This window comes from Lepisosteus oculatus, chromosome 7 (genome assembly GCF_040954835.1).
Source record: "Lepisosteus oculatus isolate fLepOcu1 chromosome 7, fLepOcu1.hap2, whole genome shotgun sequence".
In the NCBI taxonomy this organism is placed as follows: Eukaryota; Metazoa; Chordata; class Actinopteri; order Semionotiformes; family Lepisosteidae; genus Lepisosteus; species Lepisosteus oculatus.
Genome location: NC_090702.1, coordinates 11980450 through 11997195, shown reverse-complemented (window position 1 = coordinate 11997195; position 16746 = coordinate 11980450). Strand labels below are relative to the sequence as shown.

Sequence of the window (16746 nt, the reverse complement as noted above, 5' to 3'; positions counted from 1 at the left end):
TATAAATAGTTAAGGTACTCTTCACACTTCGCAATTGAGGCCTTGATATCAATTAAAAGAAAGGGTATCTGTTTACTGTATCTTACCACCTGTCATTGTCCACTCATTTTTCTCAATAAAGGAACAAGTAAAGGTTTATTCCATGGTGAAAACCTATTACTGTACCTCTTCCTTTGCAGCCTATGCATGCTGACGCACGCAGCTACCTACTTGAACTAATTCCTTTTTTGGTTGACAGATGGCAGTGTAAATCCAAGGCACAGTATATCTGAAAGTAATTCCTAACACTTACTGTATATACTGTAGTGCTTTTCTGGATAGTACACTCAAAGTGCTTTACAGGTAATGGGGACTGTCCTCCACTACCACCAATGTGCAGCATCCATCTGGATGATGCCACGGCAGCCACAGAACGCTCACCACACATCAGGACAGAGTGATGAAGCCAATTCATAGATGGGGATTATTAGGAGGCCATGACTGGTAAAGGCCAGGAGGAAATTTGGACAGGCAAATCCGAACCAGAAGATACAATGGAAACTACATGAAAGTGCATTTAAAACTGAGAACATGAGGCACTTTTTCACCCAAGGGATGTAGGAGCATGGAACAAGTTACCCAGGATTGTTCTGGAAGCTGATGTCCAGGTTTCTTTCATGAAACAGCTGGATGAGATCCTTGGTTCAACTACTAACTACTAAATCTAACTGCTTTACTGATACAAAAAGAACAATACATTTCTTTTTCTATGACTAAGGCACACTAAAAAAAACATTCCAACACAGGAAAAAAATGGAACTGAGAGAGGCTACATGTATTTTAATGTAAGCCATTCTGTGTATTAAAATTTCTGTTGCAGTAATACAATGCATTTGACTCTTTTCTTTTTTACATAATTACACAAATAATTTTTGACGGGTTTAAATTAAATAATTTATTTGTGAGTAAATATCTTTGTAAAAATAAAAATAACTAATACAGTCTTTAGAGGTCAATCAATTGTATATGCCTAATATTACCACAAATAAAAAAAATCATTAAGAAGAAAATAACTGACAAAACTGCAATCTAAGGTACAGTCTTTTTTGATTATTTAAACATAATAATCTGATAACAAATTAAAGCATTAGGGGAAAAAAACCTCATTCATTCAATAAAACTCTATTAAATATTCTGGATATATCTGATTGCTATCAAAGATCACAAAAATATTTGGATGGGTGATATCATCCACACAGCTGTCGTAGAGGTTCACAGTGCTTTTGTCTTTGGATGGCGGTCGGTAATAGGTCTCCTTTCCCATGGTGTAATCGCCAACAAGCACTCGAGCGAGAAACATTGCCTTAAAGGGAGGTGTGTTCTCAGGTAGAGGTGCTGGCTTTGCCACACTGTAGTTTTCTAAAGTTCTTATGTGGTTTTGAGTAGTACAGCAGTATTTCTTAGAGTAGGATGCATGTCTTGCAAAATATGCTCCTAAAAAAAGGAAAAAAAGACATCCAAATTAAAAAAAACAAAACATGTACAATATTTCTATACATACATAATAATTACTTGATGTGCTAAAGTATTTTATTAAAAGACCTGATTGAAGCTACTGTAAATGAAGTACAGATAAATACACGGGAGCAGCTCTTGTGTTTATAATTAATCCAAAAACATTATATTTCAGCTCATAAATCAAACCTTTCAATAAATTTGAATATATGTATGGAAGGGTGATGATGGATGCATTTTATGTTTTTTACATTGTGTTTAAATTTAAAAATGGTTACTGTTCAATTTTATGGCAAAAGTACCTGTATTTTGTTTAAACGCCTTATGGTTAAGTTACTCAAGAACCTCAAGACCCCTGTTCTATCTGTTTTAGAACTTTAATATGTAGTCATTCAATCTAGGTACAGTATCTGATTGGTCAACATTATCTATGCTAAACGGGAGAAAAGGAAAACATAGCAGATGCACAAATTTGTTTGACTGTATACAGTACACTGCAATGCTAAGTGGTTGCATTTGTAACAACACAGTAAGTATTAATTATCCAGTATGTAGCCACACATGTAATTTGTATTTTATTTAATTTTAAAAATATGATTGCTATTTAATTTGATAAATGTGAACAAATATGCAGTTTTAAAATATGCATATTCAAATCATAAAGACATAAGCCAAAGATTCCAATCATCTTTGAGGTACGCATGTCACACCTTTTAAGATTAAAATGTGTTCTTCATTGATACCCTGTATTTTACTTGGAAGTGTCTTTTGTGAGTTCATTGGAACTTGCCTCCAGTCCTTATAAACCTCATTGTAATTTAAAGTAGAAAATCATTAGTATGATAAACAGTGATTAGAATGTGATATATCTGAGAGCTTAATGTCTTGTCATGAAACCACAAACACAGGCATTACAGGATAATAAACTTTATTCTGAGCAACAAGAAGACTCAAGATGCATTTACATGCTGCTAAACTGAAAATATCTTTACAGAGCACTACGGTATCAAAGACAATTCATTTTGTAATAGGATCTTGATGGAGTTTAAATATTGTGAAACTATTCATGTTAGGTGTTTTTTTAGAAAGAGAAAATATTCTTCTCTAAATGAGATAAAAACACTTGAAGAAAAAAGACTTCTGAACACAAATCTGCAGTCAGATTTTAAAATTCCATATGCCTGGACAATCCCACTGGGTAATCTTGATTTTTGATGACACAAATGTCCATCTTCTTATGGTCAATTCAGAAATAAAAATAACTAACAGAACAAGTGTTCTCCGCTAATCACTTTTGGGAAAACCTCAACATCTGCCTACCTTTTCCAAAAACATGCCCATGGCTGCCACTTAACCTGCAGTCAAAATTGTGTGTGCATATCGCATGGGTTACATAAGGGCTGGTGCCATGGAACAGCATTCTTTCTTCGATGTCTTCAGCATGTTTTATCTTTCTCAGTTGGGCCTTTTTCCTTTAGAAAAAGAACTTAATGTAAGGAAAGTTTCTTAGATTATGACTAAGGTTATTTTTTTTGATGCAACACTTTAAGTTTTACTCTAAAATGAAAACATATTGGCTATTCAAGGCCCCTATTGACCAATACATTGATTTTCCAATTTAGGGATAATTCCTTGCTGCATTATGTTCTACCTGTGGCTTATGTGGTGAAAGTGAAACATTTATGTATTTTCTAATACAGATAACTGTAACACACTCTTAAAAGGAGTTTGAAGAGTTGTCTAAACTTAGTACAACATGTTCAGAACAGAGTAGCCAGGGTTATGTCTCAGTCTGATGTCAATACGTCTCTTTTTCTTACTGTGCATTGTGTTACAATTGAGTTTCAAATTGATCCTAAAACATCTGACATTCATGGCCTCGAATGGCTTGTTCTCTGCTACATTGTTGTTTTTTTTTCAAATGATTATCCTCTCCCCTTCTTTCAAAGAATTTCAATGTACAGTGTTTTATAGAATACAGACTATTATAATTCCAATTTATCTGTGCGATGCACTGGTGTCCCATTCACAGTGTGGCCCCACCTTGTTAAAGGTGTCTACTACTCCTGTTAGGATCTGGTTCACCACAGAGTTATTCTAATTTATCCAATAATATCTAAATAAACACACTGATGTATTATTAATATTGATAGTACATGTTGACATAGTATTGAAGAAAGATGTGAAGACGGGTTTAAATTAAATCCTTTTCTGTATGAGGTTTAGACTTCTAAACAACAAGCTGGAGTTTATGGCAGGAAAGGGGGTTAACTGATAAGGATTCCAGATGCCAGCTAAGAACCCCCTGGGGGACGTAATCTTAAACTGACCATTTGGCCAGGGTCTCTTAACTGGCCAAATACCATGACCCCCCTCTTTACCATAAGAACGAATGACGTCAGAGCAGCAAGGAAGGACTATATAAACCTAAAGTTTGTACCGGCACTTTGAACAATATTTTGGTTTTGTTGTTTCTTGCGGGAAACAAGACTTTGGCTGTATTGTTCCTTGCATGCAATAAACTCATCTGTTTAACTTCATCTCGGGATCCAGAACCTTATTCTTTCTGTTACAACAGTATCAATAACCACAGAATAACTATTCATAATACTTACCTGCAAAAAAACTCCCATAGGTCTAAGTTCTGAATTCTCTTAATTGCCTGAATCATCACTGAAGTCATTGTCCTTTCAAAGAGTCTGGCTACCTCTTTGTATTCATAGGTGTCTCTACGCAAACTGACCACCTGGAAGAGATAGGAAGTACAAGCATTATCTTTGATTAAATTTGTTCTCCGGGGCACAGGTTTGTGGTACAAGACTTAATCCTTTGGATGACTCTTTTATTGTTCAAACTTTTTTTTTAATACAAGAAAAAAATATGTCTGACCCAATGCAAAGTGATGAGTTTTGCATTTTTTCTAAGAAGGCCTAACATTTAACATCTTTGGCTGCTATACAAATCACTGTAGCCTTAAAGGTAATACAGGGCTTCAGCAACATTGTGTTGTTTATGTTAAATTACAGTACATTCCACTTTATAGGAAAAACAGCTAAACAATATTTAAGGAAAAATTTAAGTGTATCAAAGACCATTCAGTTATGTGTTTTTACAGTAAATATCCATCCTTTCATCAGAAATCTACTTGTTCTTCATAAAGCTCATGGCAAACCAGACTCTGTTTCTGAAACGGGGTGCAAAGCAGGACTATTTCTTGGATGGAACACCAACCAACCGCGGGCCACATAAAACAAACACATTAACCTGTATATTGTCTTTTGAAGGTGGGAGAAAGTACTTGGCAAACTCCACACAGAAACACATCCAGACCCGAGAGCTGTAAGGCAGCAACACTAACTGCTACTATGATGCTCTAATTACCAAAAAAACATACAAGTACATGACAAATCTATTCAGCAGAACAAGTAAGGGGTTTATTCCATGCTGAAAAGAGAATAAAAGAAATACAACGTTTAATCTGCGGAGCCTTCTTCTTCACACCCAAAGAATATTTCAGCATGAAATAAACCTTTACTTGTTCCTTTGCAGCCTATGCATGCTGACGCAGCTGCCTACAGTATTTGAATTAAATCTATTCAACTACTAACTCTGCTTTATGGAACTGAAAAACATTTAAGATCACTTTATTGGCCATATACAATTTCTTGTATTTGGAATTTGTCTTTTCGCATACCCCAGCTTGCTCTCCATGAGACACACAGACAGGGAGAGAAGCTTGGGGTCAGAGTGCAGGGTCAGACATTTATACAGCACCCCTGGTGCAGTTGGGGTTAAGGGCCTTGCTTAGGGGCCCAATTGAGTAGGATTCCTTTGCCGGCCTCGGGATAAAAACCTATTCCAGGCACAGGTGCAGATCCTTAGCCACAGAGCCACCCACTGCCAAACAATATACTTTTTTATACTAAAAATATCCAAATATATACAGTCATGCTTGAAAGTTTGTAAAACCCATTGCATAATTTGAGATTTGCATTACAAAATGCATATAAAATCAGATGTCGTCACTTCTTAATTAAAATAAAGTATAATTATTCACCAATTTGAGTGTTTTGAAAGCAAATGTCCATGCAGCAAAATACTGTAATACACACAGTTAACAGAAATTGTGCAGGTGTAAAAATAGTTATATGACTTACATCAAAGTAAAGCAGGATCAGGTGGGTCAATGACAGTTTTAACCAATTAACTGAGGTAACCAATGAAATTAAAGATCTGAAATGATGTGTTAGGGAGGAGCAAACATAAATAATTGCAAGAAAGCAGGTGAGTTACTCTTCCTACGAGTCTAGCATCATGCCTCGAACTAAGGAAACATCAGCAGAACTGTAGTAGATGCTCATCAATCTGGAGAAGGTTATAAAGCCATTTCAAAAAAATTCAGACTCTTTAAACTTTCCACTGTTAGGCACATAGTATACAAGTGGAGGGCATTTAAAACAATGGCAACCCTGCCAAGAAGTGGACGTCCTCCTAAAATTTCACCCAGGGCCACAAGGAGAATAATAAAAGAGGTAAAAGGTAATCCTAAAATAACATCCAGAGATCCATTTACAGTACGTCTTTGTGTTTAATTAATGTTCTGGTTAATGCTATCTTAATGCAATATAGGTTTGCAAGTTAAATAAGATCTGAACACAAAATATCCTTTTTTTCAAATTGCCATGTTTTCTTACCTGGTAGGGTTGATCTGTGTCAACAAATTCCCAATGAGAAGGAACTGGCAAAGCAAGATTATCACATATAAACCTATGTTTAAAGAAAAAAAATGTATGATTAATTGTGATTCTACAAATGATGATAAATTAAATAAAAGCAAAAAGAATAAGAAGAGACAAGCTGTCATCATCTTATATTTTCTGTACCTGACTAAAACCCTCCACCGGGTTCTATTAAGACACATTCACACAGTATACAGTACAAATGAAAACTGCACTGATGATCTAGCCAAAAGATCTGCACTGATCATCTCTCATTTCCAATGCAGTAATTCACTTGGGAACTTGTAAAACACCCCATAAAAGTCAAAAGAAGGTGCAGAATCATCAATAAATGACCAAAAAACAAAGACCTGACTGAAGCCTATCATTATTGTATGTGTATACAGCATTTATAAGGCTCACACAGTTACTTAGGACCGTTTTGTTTACATTCTGAAATAGTTGGTTCAGCAATCTGATAATGGATAGATGAAAAAAACACAACTTTTGCCCATTACAAGAAAATAGATCATGGTTTAGAGAGAATGAGTTTAAATTCTAGTAAAATAGTAAAGCTAGTAAAGGCAATAATGATATTTGAGTGCTCCAAGCCAAATCCCCACCAAGATTTAGTTCCATACCTGAAAGCAGTCACAGAATAAAGTGCACGCTTGATCGGCTGTTGTTTTCCAGTTTTTGTGTTTGTCTGTTTCATCACTTAGGTTGGCAAAAAAACACACAAACAAAAAACATGCTTAAATACCTCAAATAGCTAATATTCCAGTAGTTTCTTTGGAAAGATGAATCAGAATATACAAATATGTTTTCCTTGTGAACTATTGTATTATCAATTGTGTCATTGATCTTCCTCCTTTTCTGACTTAACAGTAATAACCCAAGCAAAGACTTTAATCTCTTAACCTCTACTCAATCATGCATATGGAATAATTAAATCAATTCATTGAATTTACTGTATGTAGTCCTTTTTATTTGAAAGAATCCCAAAGAGCTTTAAATATAGAAAGGGACTGACTTCACCCACCACTGAAGTCCAACACATACAGGTACCTGTGTGACACGCAGCAGCCATCATGCACCACCAGCAACCCCATTACATACATTAGAAGATCAGGCAGAGAAGTGAGCATTTACTTCAACTAAATTAATGGGTAAATTGAACTTCAGGTAGACAGATTAAACAAGCACCTACAGTACTGACATTTATTCATTACATCACGATTAACACCCCTTCTCTTCCTAACAGGAGCTTTAAAAGCCAAATAGTCAGGATGTCTCATTCAAAGGATGCCAACTCCTACAGCACAATGTTCCTGGTTTCAATATGGTGGTATGACATTTTCTTTGGAAATACTGATCCATAATTGGAAAATTGCCCATTTCCACGAACCACGACCACAATTTACAGCAGCAACTTGGTTCTCCCTCGAAATGGGAAGAGGGTAAGAAGAGGGATGACCTGACAAGATCAGATAACAAGGTGCTGTCTCGCTCACATACAGTGGATTTTTTCAGAATGAACAGTGCAACACAAACTAAAGAACAGAAGAGAACACCACCTGGAAGTGCAATTAAAACCAAAAACAAGAGACACTTTCTTACCCAGAAGGATGTAGTATTAAATTAAACAAGCATTTTACCCAGGCATAATGTTGAAAACAGGCTTATTTCATGAAATGGCTAGATGAGATCCTTGGCTCAAAAACTAGTAACTAGTAAAAGGCTGCAATAGATGTGCCAATTGGCCTTCTTTCAGTTGTATGCTTTCTTTTAGGGTACTGTACGTACCATGTACAGTAGTGTATAATGTCATTCCTAATAGTAAAACAAATGTAATGCAGCATGAAAAACAAAAACAAAAATAAGCAACACAATACTATAAACCCCAACAATACATTTTCATAGTTATTCCTAATAGCATAATTTCCTGAGTGTAACAAGAAAAAAAAATTAATCTCAGCCCAAAGTTTGGAGTGGGCAACCGCTTAATGTGGGCACTGACCTGGATAATTTATTAACCAAAGCTCTTCATCTGCATTAGGCAAATGCTTTTTTTCTTCAATCAAAGATATTTCCTTACATTCAGATGCACACCACGTTCATTTTTGCCTGGGAAATACAATATCTCCTTTGGTATATAAATGCATGTAGTACTGAATTCAATGGAAAGAAATTTGCTATCAAATGAACACCAACAATAATACACAAATTTAAGTTGAAATCTGTTGTCAATAAGTTAATTTATGAAATACATAAAATAGTAATGAATATGAAATACCTGAAAAATCCAACAGATATGTATATTTGGCTGTAGAGAATTCGACAACACCTTGCTGGTTGCTTCTGTAGTGCTTCTCAATGACCTCACTTGTCATGTTGCATGTTGAGCTTGAGTCAACCTATTAAAAAACGAAAACAGCAACTGAACATTGTAGAACTGTATGTTCAAAATTAACAGAATATATTGCAATGCAATACTAGATACCTCAAACATATGCCAAACCCCACAATCAGCCAGATAAAACCAGCACCACTGAGTATCTGAAGTGTCCATATCCTCAACCTCTGCGAAGTCATCTTGACCTCTTCCTGTGGCAAACATGGTCTGGAAATCAGAACATAAGATATCAAGGACATACATGACATCAGTCACATCAGCAGATCGAACAAGCAGCAGTGGGATTAATTTTTAATACTGTGTGGATGCAAAGAAAAATAAATATTTGTCTTTAGAAATCCAGTGGTTAGTTTATCCATATCAGAAAATACTCCATTGTCTCATTGTTTTTTCACCTTTTTGCTGTACAATATTCTAACCCAATGGCAAGTAACTGAACGATAAATCTGACTTGAACAATCTTTGGAGAAAATCGCACATTATTGCCTACAACTCCAATATCAGTTTGTAATGCTAGAAAGACAAAAGATCAAGCAAATGGAAAAAAAAAAACAAGAAGAAAACTAACCCAGTAAAATTCTGCTGGTATAAATTCAAACTTTATTAATTTGAAGATTGTTTGTTTATTGAAAGATCATTACATTTAGCATGATTTTGCTCATTACCCTGAAAGTGACCCACTACCAGATGAAAATAATACAGTGTGAGTTCTGGACCGCCATTGTACCGCCATTGTTGCTCAAAGCTTGCTGTTTATCTGGATAATAAATACAATATCCAAAGATTACATTTCTCCTAAATTATGACTATTTTATGGAGAGCTGGTAAAATCCTGTATAAAGAAAAGATCTCCCTTTAAGTGTCAACATGGGTTACACAGAAAATAGCTGTTGACTGTATCAAAATGCAGTCAGTGAATTCAGTTTGCTATAATTTCTTTATCTGGGGATTGCTAATGCATTCTAATGGGACACTTGAGGCACAACTTTGGATGGCAATGCATGACTAATCCCTGTAAAATAGGAATTTATATTGACATTTAAATGTATATTTACACTGCCTTCAGAAAGTATTCTTCCCCCCTGAACAATTACAAATATGGTTGTGCTACGAAGACAGGCTTTAAGGCAATTATTTTTTGCCATGCTTCACACAACATACAGTACATAACAATTTAAAAGGATACATTTTTATAGTTTAACAAACACGTTGAAGAATAGAATTACCATTACCATTATTTACTGGAGTATCAATCCAATGAAGCGGCTTTTTCAGCAATAACAACTTTGAGTATTTTTGGTTAATTCTATATCAGCTTTGCACATCTGGATTTTTAGGATTTTTGTCCATTCTACTTCCTGATTTGATCAAGCTGTGTCAAGTTGGATTGGGAGAATTATTCAAATCCTTTCACAGATTCTCAAGGGGATTCAAGTCTAAGCTTTGGCAGGGTCACTCAAGGACATTCACCTTCTTTTTCTGAAGCTGCTCTGGTTGTGCTTTGGCTGTATGCTTGAGGTTGGTCTCTTTTTGGAATATTTGTCCCTGTCTAGGGTATTTTAACAACTAAACCAGGTCCTACTCAAGGACTTGGCTGCATTTGGCCCCAGTGCCTCTCTCTGAAAAGCATCTCATAAGTTAATATTGGCACCACAATGCTTCCTGGTTTGGATGTAACACAGGTTATGTCCAATATAATATAAGCTATATAGCACTCCTGTATATAGTCCAATATAAGCTAGGCATTGCATTCTCCACCCAGACTAAAGAATTCAATATTTGTTTAATCAGACTAGGGAATAAACTGTAAGGCAATCAGACATAGGCCCTAGAAATGGGTGAGTTTTAAGTTTAGATTCGAAAAGAGTCAAAGAATTTGTTCCTCAAAGAGTCGTAAGAAGGGCATTCCATAACAATAGAGCAGGGGCAAAACAAGCATGGTCACCAAAAGTCCAAGATTTAGTCCTAGGTGGAATGAGCAAAGGACCAGCCTCAACTCAATCCTATAGGAAAGAGTGTAAACATGAAGGGATTCAGAGATAAATGACTTGAGGCAGATTGTTTAGAGCCTTAAAGGTCAGAAAATAGAAAATATTTGACTTTATAGGCAACCAATGTTGCAGCTTACTGAGAACAGTGCTAGGGACCACAAAGAGCAAAGAGTTGCAGAAATGAAGCACATTGATGTTATAAATGCACAAATCAAGCATTCAACATAGTACACTATGTGATAATGCCTAATGTGGTCAATATTTCTAAGTTGACGAAAAGAGGGTTTAATCAGAGTTTTCTCATGATTTAAAAGACAGGAGGGGATCAAGTGTGATTCACAGATTCCTGACTATCATGGCAAATAAACAAGCGATACGTGACAGGTGAGTACTTTCTGAAAACACTGAAGTTTTGCAACAGACATGAATTGATTTTCTATACATGACAGCTGCTTAAATAACATTAATAAATAGCATTACCATACCTCTTCTCCATGTGTTTCTGTAATTTCCAAACTGATTGCTTAACCAGGATGTAAAGTGCAATTACCCATTAAGGGCTGTTTTTAAGTACAGCAACTCTTCAAACTTTTTATTGTCTTTCATCTACCGTATTTTACTTAGTTTACTTCAATGAAATATGTCCTGTAGAACCTTCTCATCTATAGACATCTCCAGACGGAATTATGTATTCCGAAGGAGGATAATTCTCAAGACCTAAATCAAAACAATATTTCCTCAAACCAAACCTGTCATTGATAATAGTCCCAATAACACCTGTGACACCTGTTCTTATTGTATACAGTAGGTTATTTTTTTATACTGAAAGTACTCATATTAAAGTACTGTACACGTACTGTATAACTAAGAAATACAACTACAATAAAAATACAAAATACAAATACAATACGACATTGTACTGTATATCCCTTTTCTATTTTGCCTTGTATGAGTCATTACTAAATCATTATTTCAAACATACAGTAATTATATATTTCTTTACCTTCTGTTCTTAATCAATGATTTGCGCACCGAAACAGTTCCGCAGTTCTGTTGTGACTAGAATACTACACGTCCTGCTCGATTCCAAAAAGCCGTACCATCTTCAGTTTCTATTTCTCGCTTGTTGGCTGCTTTTTCATACATGACGTTAAACAATTCTAACAATATCTATGGAGAAAGTACATCATCAATTGAAAGCAACAACATAAGAAGAGAATATTATTTAAATTTAATTGACCTTCAGCGATACAATATTAGAAAAACAAAGTTTTCCTGATTATTTAATGTTGCAATTTCCCAAGAAATGAAAGTGATTGGCAACATGAATTTAACAAGCGGAAGAGCTCTAGAGCTGCGCCGATGATCTGCTTTGAAACATTTGGTCTGGTATAAAAGTTAGCTTTCGGCAGTCTAGATAATTTGCTTTTGTCTGTGATTCTTGTGAAAATCCAAAATCCACAGTTTTACTCGAATACTGCACGTTTTCTATATGCGTTCGAGGTTATATTGATTTTCCTTGAATTATCACGTCGCTTTCAAAGTGACCGTTTTCCAATTTAGGTTTTTAAATAAAAAACAAAATCTTAAAGAAAAAGGTGGGTAGCTGCGTCAGCACGCGTAGGCTGCAAAGGAACAAGTAATAGGTTTATTCCATGCTGAAAAAAAGAAGAAAGAGAACACAACGTTTCGGCCGTGGAGCCTTCTTCAGGTCACCTAAGGAATAATGTTATATACTGTACTATGAAGTAATAATATAGAAGGTGCTGCATCAGTTCTCTGTTTAATTGTTTAATCTCGTTTCCCTGAATGCCTACTGCCTGAGAATTAATCTTTTATGAGGAAGTTTATCACAAACCTTTGGAAAAACTAAATTCACCATATTATTATATTCACACTTATTATAGCATCTAGCACCTGGGTTTAATCCTAGTTAGGGGCAAATGATGTAGCTTGCTCTAATTCCTTCCAGATGGCTCCCAGGTCCCCTCTGCCTGCTTTCCAAAAGAGTACAATGGCCTGGAAAAGGACCTACCTACCAGTATATTCATTCATATTTTTGCTTGTTCAAAGAAACAAGCTGTAGTTGGGCAAGACGAACAATTTCTCAATCCATACTGACTGCCCCCAATACATTATTTTCTTATACTGTTTTGTCGGTGAATATCTCGTTAAGCTAAAATTGTTCCAATAGCTTTACATGTAATACAAGTCAGGCTTATTGGTCTATAATTACATGGTTAAAGTTCCTCAACCTTCTTATGGGTTGGCACTATATTAGCAATTTTCCAGCCCAGATGCTACCCCTAATGTGAGTGATTGCATTAATTGCTTCTGAACAATATCTTGATTTCTTGAGTACAACTGGTAAGGGATCATCTGGCCCCAGGGATTAATCTTGAGGACCATGACTACCTGAATTCTATCTTATACTTCTTCTATGCTAATACTGTTGAATATAGAATTTTGTCTTGAGGCATGCTACTGACTTTCCTTAGTGAACATCTGAGTGAAATTGAGTGTCAGAAAATAAACCTTTAACTCTACTTGCACATGTAAAATGCTCTTTTAAAAGATCAGCCATTGTCTTGGAATTGTATAGATGTTTCTGATTTCTGTTCAGGTTATATTTTACTTCATCCTTGTTAGTTTACAGTTGTTGTACTAAAATAACTTTTTGTTAATGATTTATTGTATCCTCCATTGCAATGTTCCTTTCCATTTCTGTTGGGGTTTCCAATATCCTTTTTTATCTTTGATTGCAATTCTTCTTGCACATCGTTCTTTAACTGGATCCTGTTGTTTCATTTAATGAAGAGCTTTCTATATTTCCTAAAACATTGAAACTCACTGAAGAACATGTGGATCCACCAGAACCGGCAAGATTATGTTACAGTAAAATCTGTTACCTGTAAAATTTTGGAAACATTAGTTTGAGCTAAACAAGTACAGTGGAACCCTTACTAAATAAGTGCAAACTTGGAAATGGAAATGCAAAGGTCTTGTTTGACCTCCCTGTATATATGAGCATATTTGGGAAAGGAAAACATGATAGTTAATGATACTAAAGAATATATAGTATGATGTATTTAGAGATACATTTATATCCAGAAAGCTATTAATAAGGTCACTTAAAGAAGGGTCATTCTTAAAACAAAAAAGTCATAGGAATCCAAGATAAGATTTCAGTGATCACTGTTTTATAGCATGTGTTTGAAGGAGCATGAAGGAGAATCTTTCTCATCTGATTTTATCTGTAAGATGTTTTAAACAATACAATAAACTTTGTACCTGATTTGGCTTTATTAAATGGAGAAAAAAACTTTCCCTATCACAACATTTAAAAATGTGTGGATCTTTTTATAAATAATTTTTTTCCTAGTATTGTCAACAACTTTTTATAAAACATATTGAGTTTTAGGGTTAAAATCACATTAGCTGTTGGTTTAGCCCTAATAAGAAAAAATCTTAGGGAAAGGCTAGGGCGTCTAAGACTGAAAGCCATTCATTCGGGCAATTTCAAAATACAGTAAAAGCACAAAAGTTATTAGATATTCCAAAATTAGTTATTATAGCCATCATCCTCTTTAACAATTCCTAAAAAGTTTGAAGGTCAGTTCAATTTATGAAGAACACATTAATCACCTTGTCATTTACCAGTTTTGAATTACTCATGGCAATAAAATGGATGGCCAATTTACTAAACATAATTAATAAGGGTTGTCTATTGAATAGGTTGAAATTTAACAATAATGATGATTCAATTGAGTTTGAAGCCGTGAAGTTCTATAATCAATTTAGTTTTACATTACAATCTGCAATACTGAGTCAGAAGTACTAGCTGTCTACTGCTATGATAAGTAATAGTATTGAACCATGTTTTAGAAATGTTACTGCTCATTTGATATTTTTTCTGTTGACTCACTTTATTATTTCAGAATTTGTGTTCATTTGTTTGTATACCTTTATTTGGGAAGTCAAATTCTTTCAATATCAAAATGAAACAAAGACCACATCCGGTGCAAGTGTCTGTTCTGAAGGATTGACTGAGATAACAGATACTGTATATACAGTACTAGTTTCTTATATCAGATGTTTTTAGTTTAACTGTGCCTCTCTCCAGCTGAAAGAACAAATAAAATCCCTTATTATCCTGCAAATCTATACCCTACAAAATAACCACATTATTACACCCAAATTGCATATCTCCATATGGAACATTAGTATTTGCAATGAACATTTTAAAAATGTCAAACATTAATTAACCGCAAATTTGAACACAATATAATTCTTTATATAAATGCAAACATTTTGTAAAGCAAACTGGCTTTCATAAAAAATACACACATTTAATATTTGTAGGCTGCCCATAATTAACTTCAAGTTACAAAAGGATATTGCTGCTCCGGGAGCTCTACACAGACAAGCAACCAGATCAATTCCAGGTCTAAAGCAATGTCCTGCACTGTCAGAATAACAGGACTGAATCTTTTATTCTTGAACAGAACATTGAGGAGTATAAGGAGCCTGATTCAAGTAATTAAAATCCTCAAAGTCATTGAACCCAGTGGACTTCACAATAAAAAAACTACAGGATACAAGTGGAAACGCATTTTTACACCAATGGAGTATGAAAAAAAAAAGTTGTCTTTCTTATGTTCACAAATGCCACCACAATGTTTGAATTACTACAAATTATTTTTCATAAAATTGTGCACTGTATTACTATAAAGCGCATTTTCCTTTTAAATTCTTAAAAAGACTTCAAGAACAAATTTCAAGAACAATCAGGCAGCAGGAGTACAGTTTAATGCTGATAGACTACATTCCAAGCATTTTAGAGAGGAACTTCACATACTGTACAGTATTGCTTCAGTAAAATGTAACAGTACCAACTACATATATTGGTACAAACGTTAGTTGCTTTGTATACATACAACATATTATATTACACTGCAAATTAGTTTGGAACCCTGATAAATGCATCACAATCACTACATATTTTAAGTATAATCATGTTTTACCATTGACTTTGTATCAGTAATCTATGCTAACTATGCATGTTCTAACTGCTTCATCCATTTCAGGGTCGCAGGGGGGCCAGAGCACATCCTGCCAAGCAACGGGTGCAAGAGGGATACTCTCTGGACGGGACATCAGTCCATCTTGAGACACACACACAGATACAGACACACAGACTCACATCAGGGCCAATTTTCCCAGAAGCCAATTAACCTACCAGCATGCCATTGGACTGTGGGAGGAAACAGGAGCTCCTGGAGGAAATCCTCACAAACATGGGGAGAACATGCTGTGCAAAATCCACACAGAGAGCAACCCAGAACCAGAACTGAGCCCAGGGACCCAGCACTGCGGGGCAGCAATGCTAACCATGGCACCACTGTGCTGCCCAGAGATGCAACCTCAATTTCAAAATCAAAATACAGCATTACTTATGAGCATTTTTTCACCAAATTTAAAGAGTATTAGCACACACATAACATACAACAGTAGAAAAAAGCACAGTGGAGTTTGTGAGGTTACACTTTAAAAGGCTTAGAGAAATGATAGATCTTTAAAAAAGGTTCCATAGGTTTGGTCCTGCACAAGATGAAACTTTATCATGAATTTAGCAGAGCCTGTGTCTTTGGCAGAGTAAAAATACTTGAAACAGCAAATTTATGATTAAGTGCTGGACTCTACTAATGCAATAAATCATTATAATAATCAGGAGACAGACCATTTGGTACCTTATACTGTACATGAACTGAAGATCCTTGGACTCCCTTCTAGATTTCGCTGTGCAACTAACAGAACGTGTGTTAACTTTAACTTGTGATATCATGTTTCTGTGTGCAAAATTCACTTAGTGCTCAGAGTGAAAAACTATTAAGGGTGTGTGTCATGTAGGACATTTATATATAAATGTCTTTAAAGTATGATAACCTGCAACCTATTCACTGTACCTTTGTACATTCCCATCCTAACTGCCCATAACCTCCTTTTGGTTCCCTGGATTCCGCTGTACACCTATTCTTTAATGTCAGGAGAGCAGCACTGTGCTTTTCCCATTTAACTAAAAACTTAAGGGAAAACCACTGCGTTATTTAACCATTAACACTACAGT

The 16746-nt window shown here is 35.3% G+C and overlaps 1 protein-coding gene across 1 annotated transcript; it reads right to left on the bottom strand.

The window, feature by feature from the left end:
- Window positions 1-921: 921 nt before the first annotated feature.
- On the bottom strand, window positions 922-11835 carry LOC102692894 (protein mono-ADP-ribosyltransferase PARP11-like). Its single transcript, XM_006633749.3, has 8 exons — window positions 11623-11835; window positions 8716-8835; window positions 8509-8629; window positions 6854-6929; window positions 6189-6261; window positions 4110-4240; window positions 2815-2966; window positions 922-1473 (listed from the first exon to the last, which is right to left on the bottom strand). Exons 2-8 carry the CDS (start codon window positions 8830-8832, stop codon window positions 1151-1153), a joined length of 993 nt encoding a protein of 330 aa, XP_006633812.3. The 5' UTR covers window positions 8833-8835; window positions 11623-11835; the 3' UTR covers window positions 922-1150.
- Window positions 11836-16746: the final 4911 nt, after the last annotated feature.

Bases quoted from the DNA above. Each gene is read 5' to 3' on its own strand.
- LOC102692894 (XM_006633749.3), bottom strand. From the start codon at position 8,832: ATGTTTGCCACAGGAAGAGGTCAAGATGACTTCGCAGAGGTTGAGGAT. The intron at 6,930-8,508 runs GTATTTCATATT...TGCCAACCTAAG, and splicing joins ATATCTGTTGGATTTTTCAG to TGATGAAACAGACAAACACA. The intron at 2,967-4,109 runs GTAAGTATTATG...CTTTTTCTAAAG, and splicing joins CTATGGGAGTTTTTTTGCAG to GAAAAAGGCCCAACTGAGAA.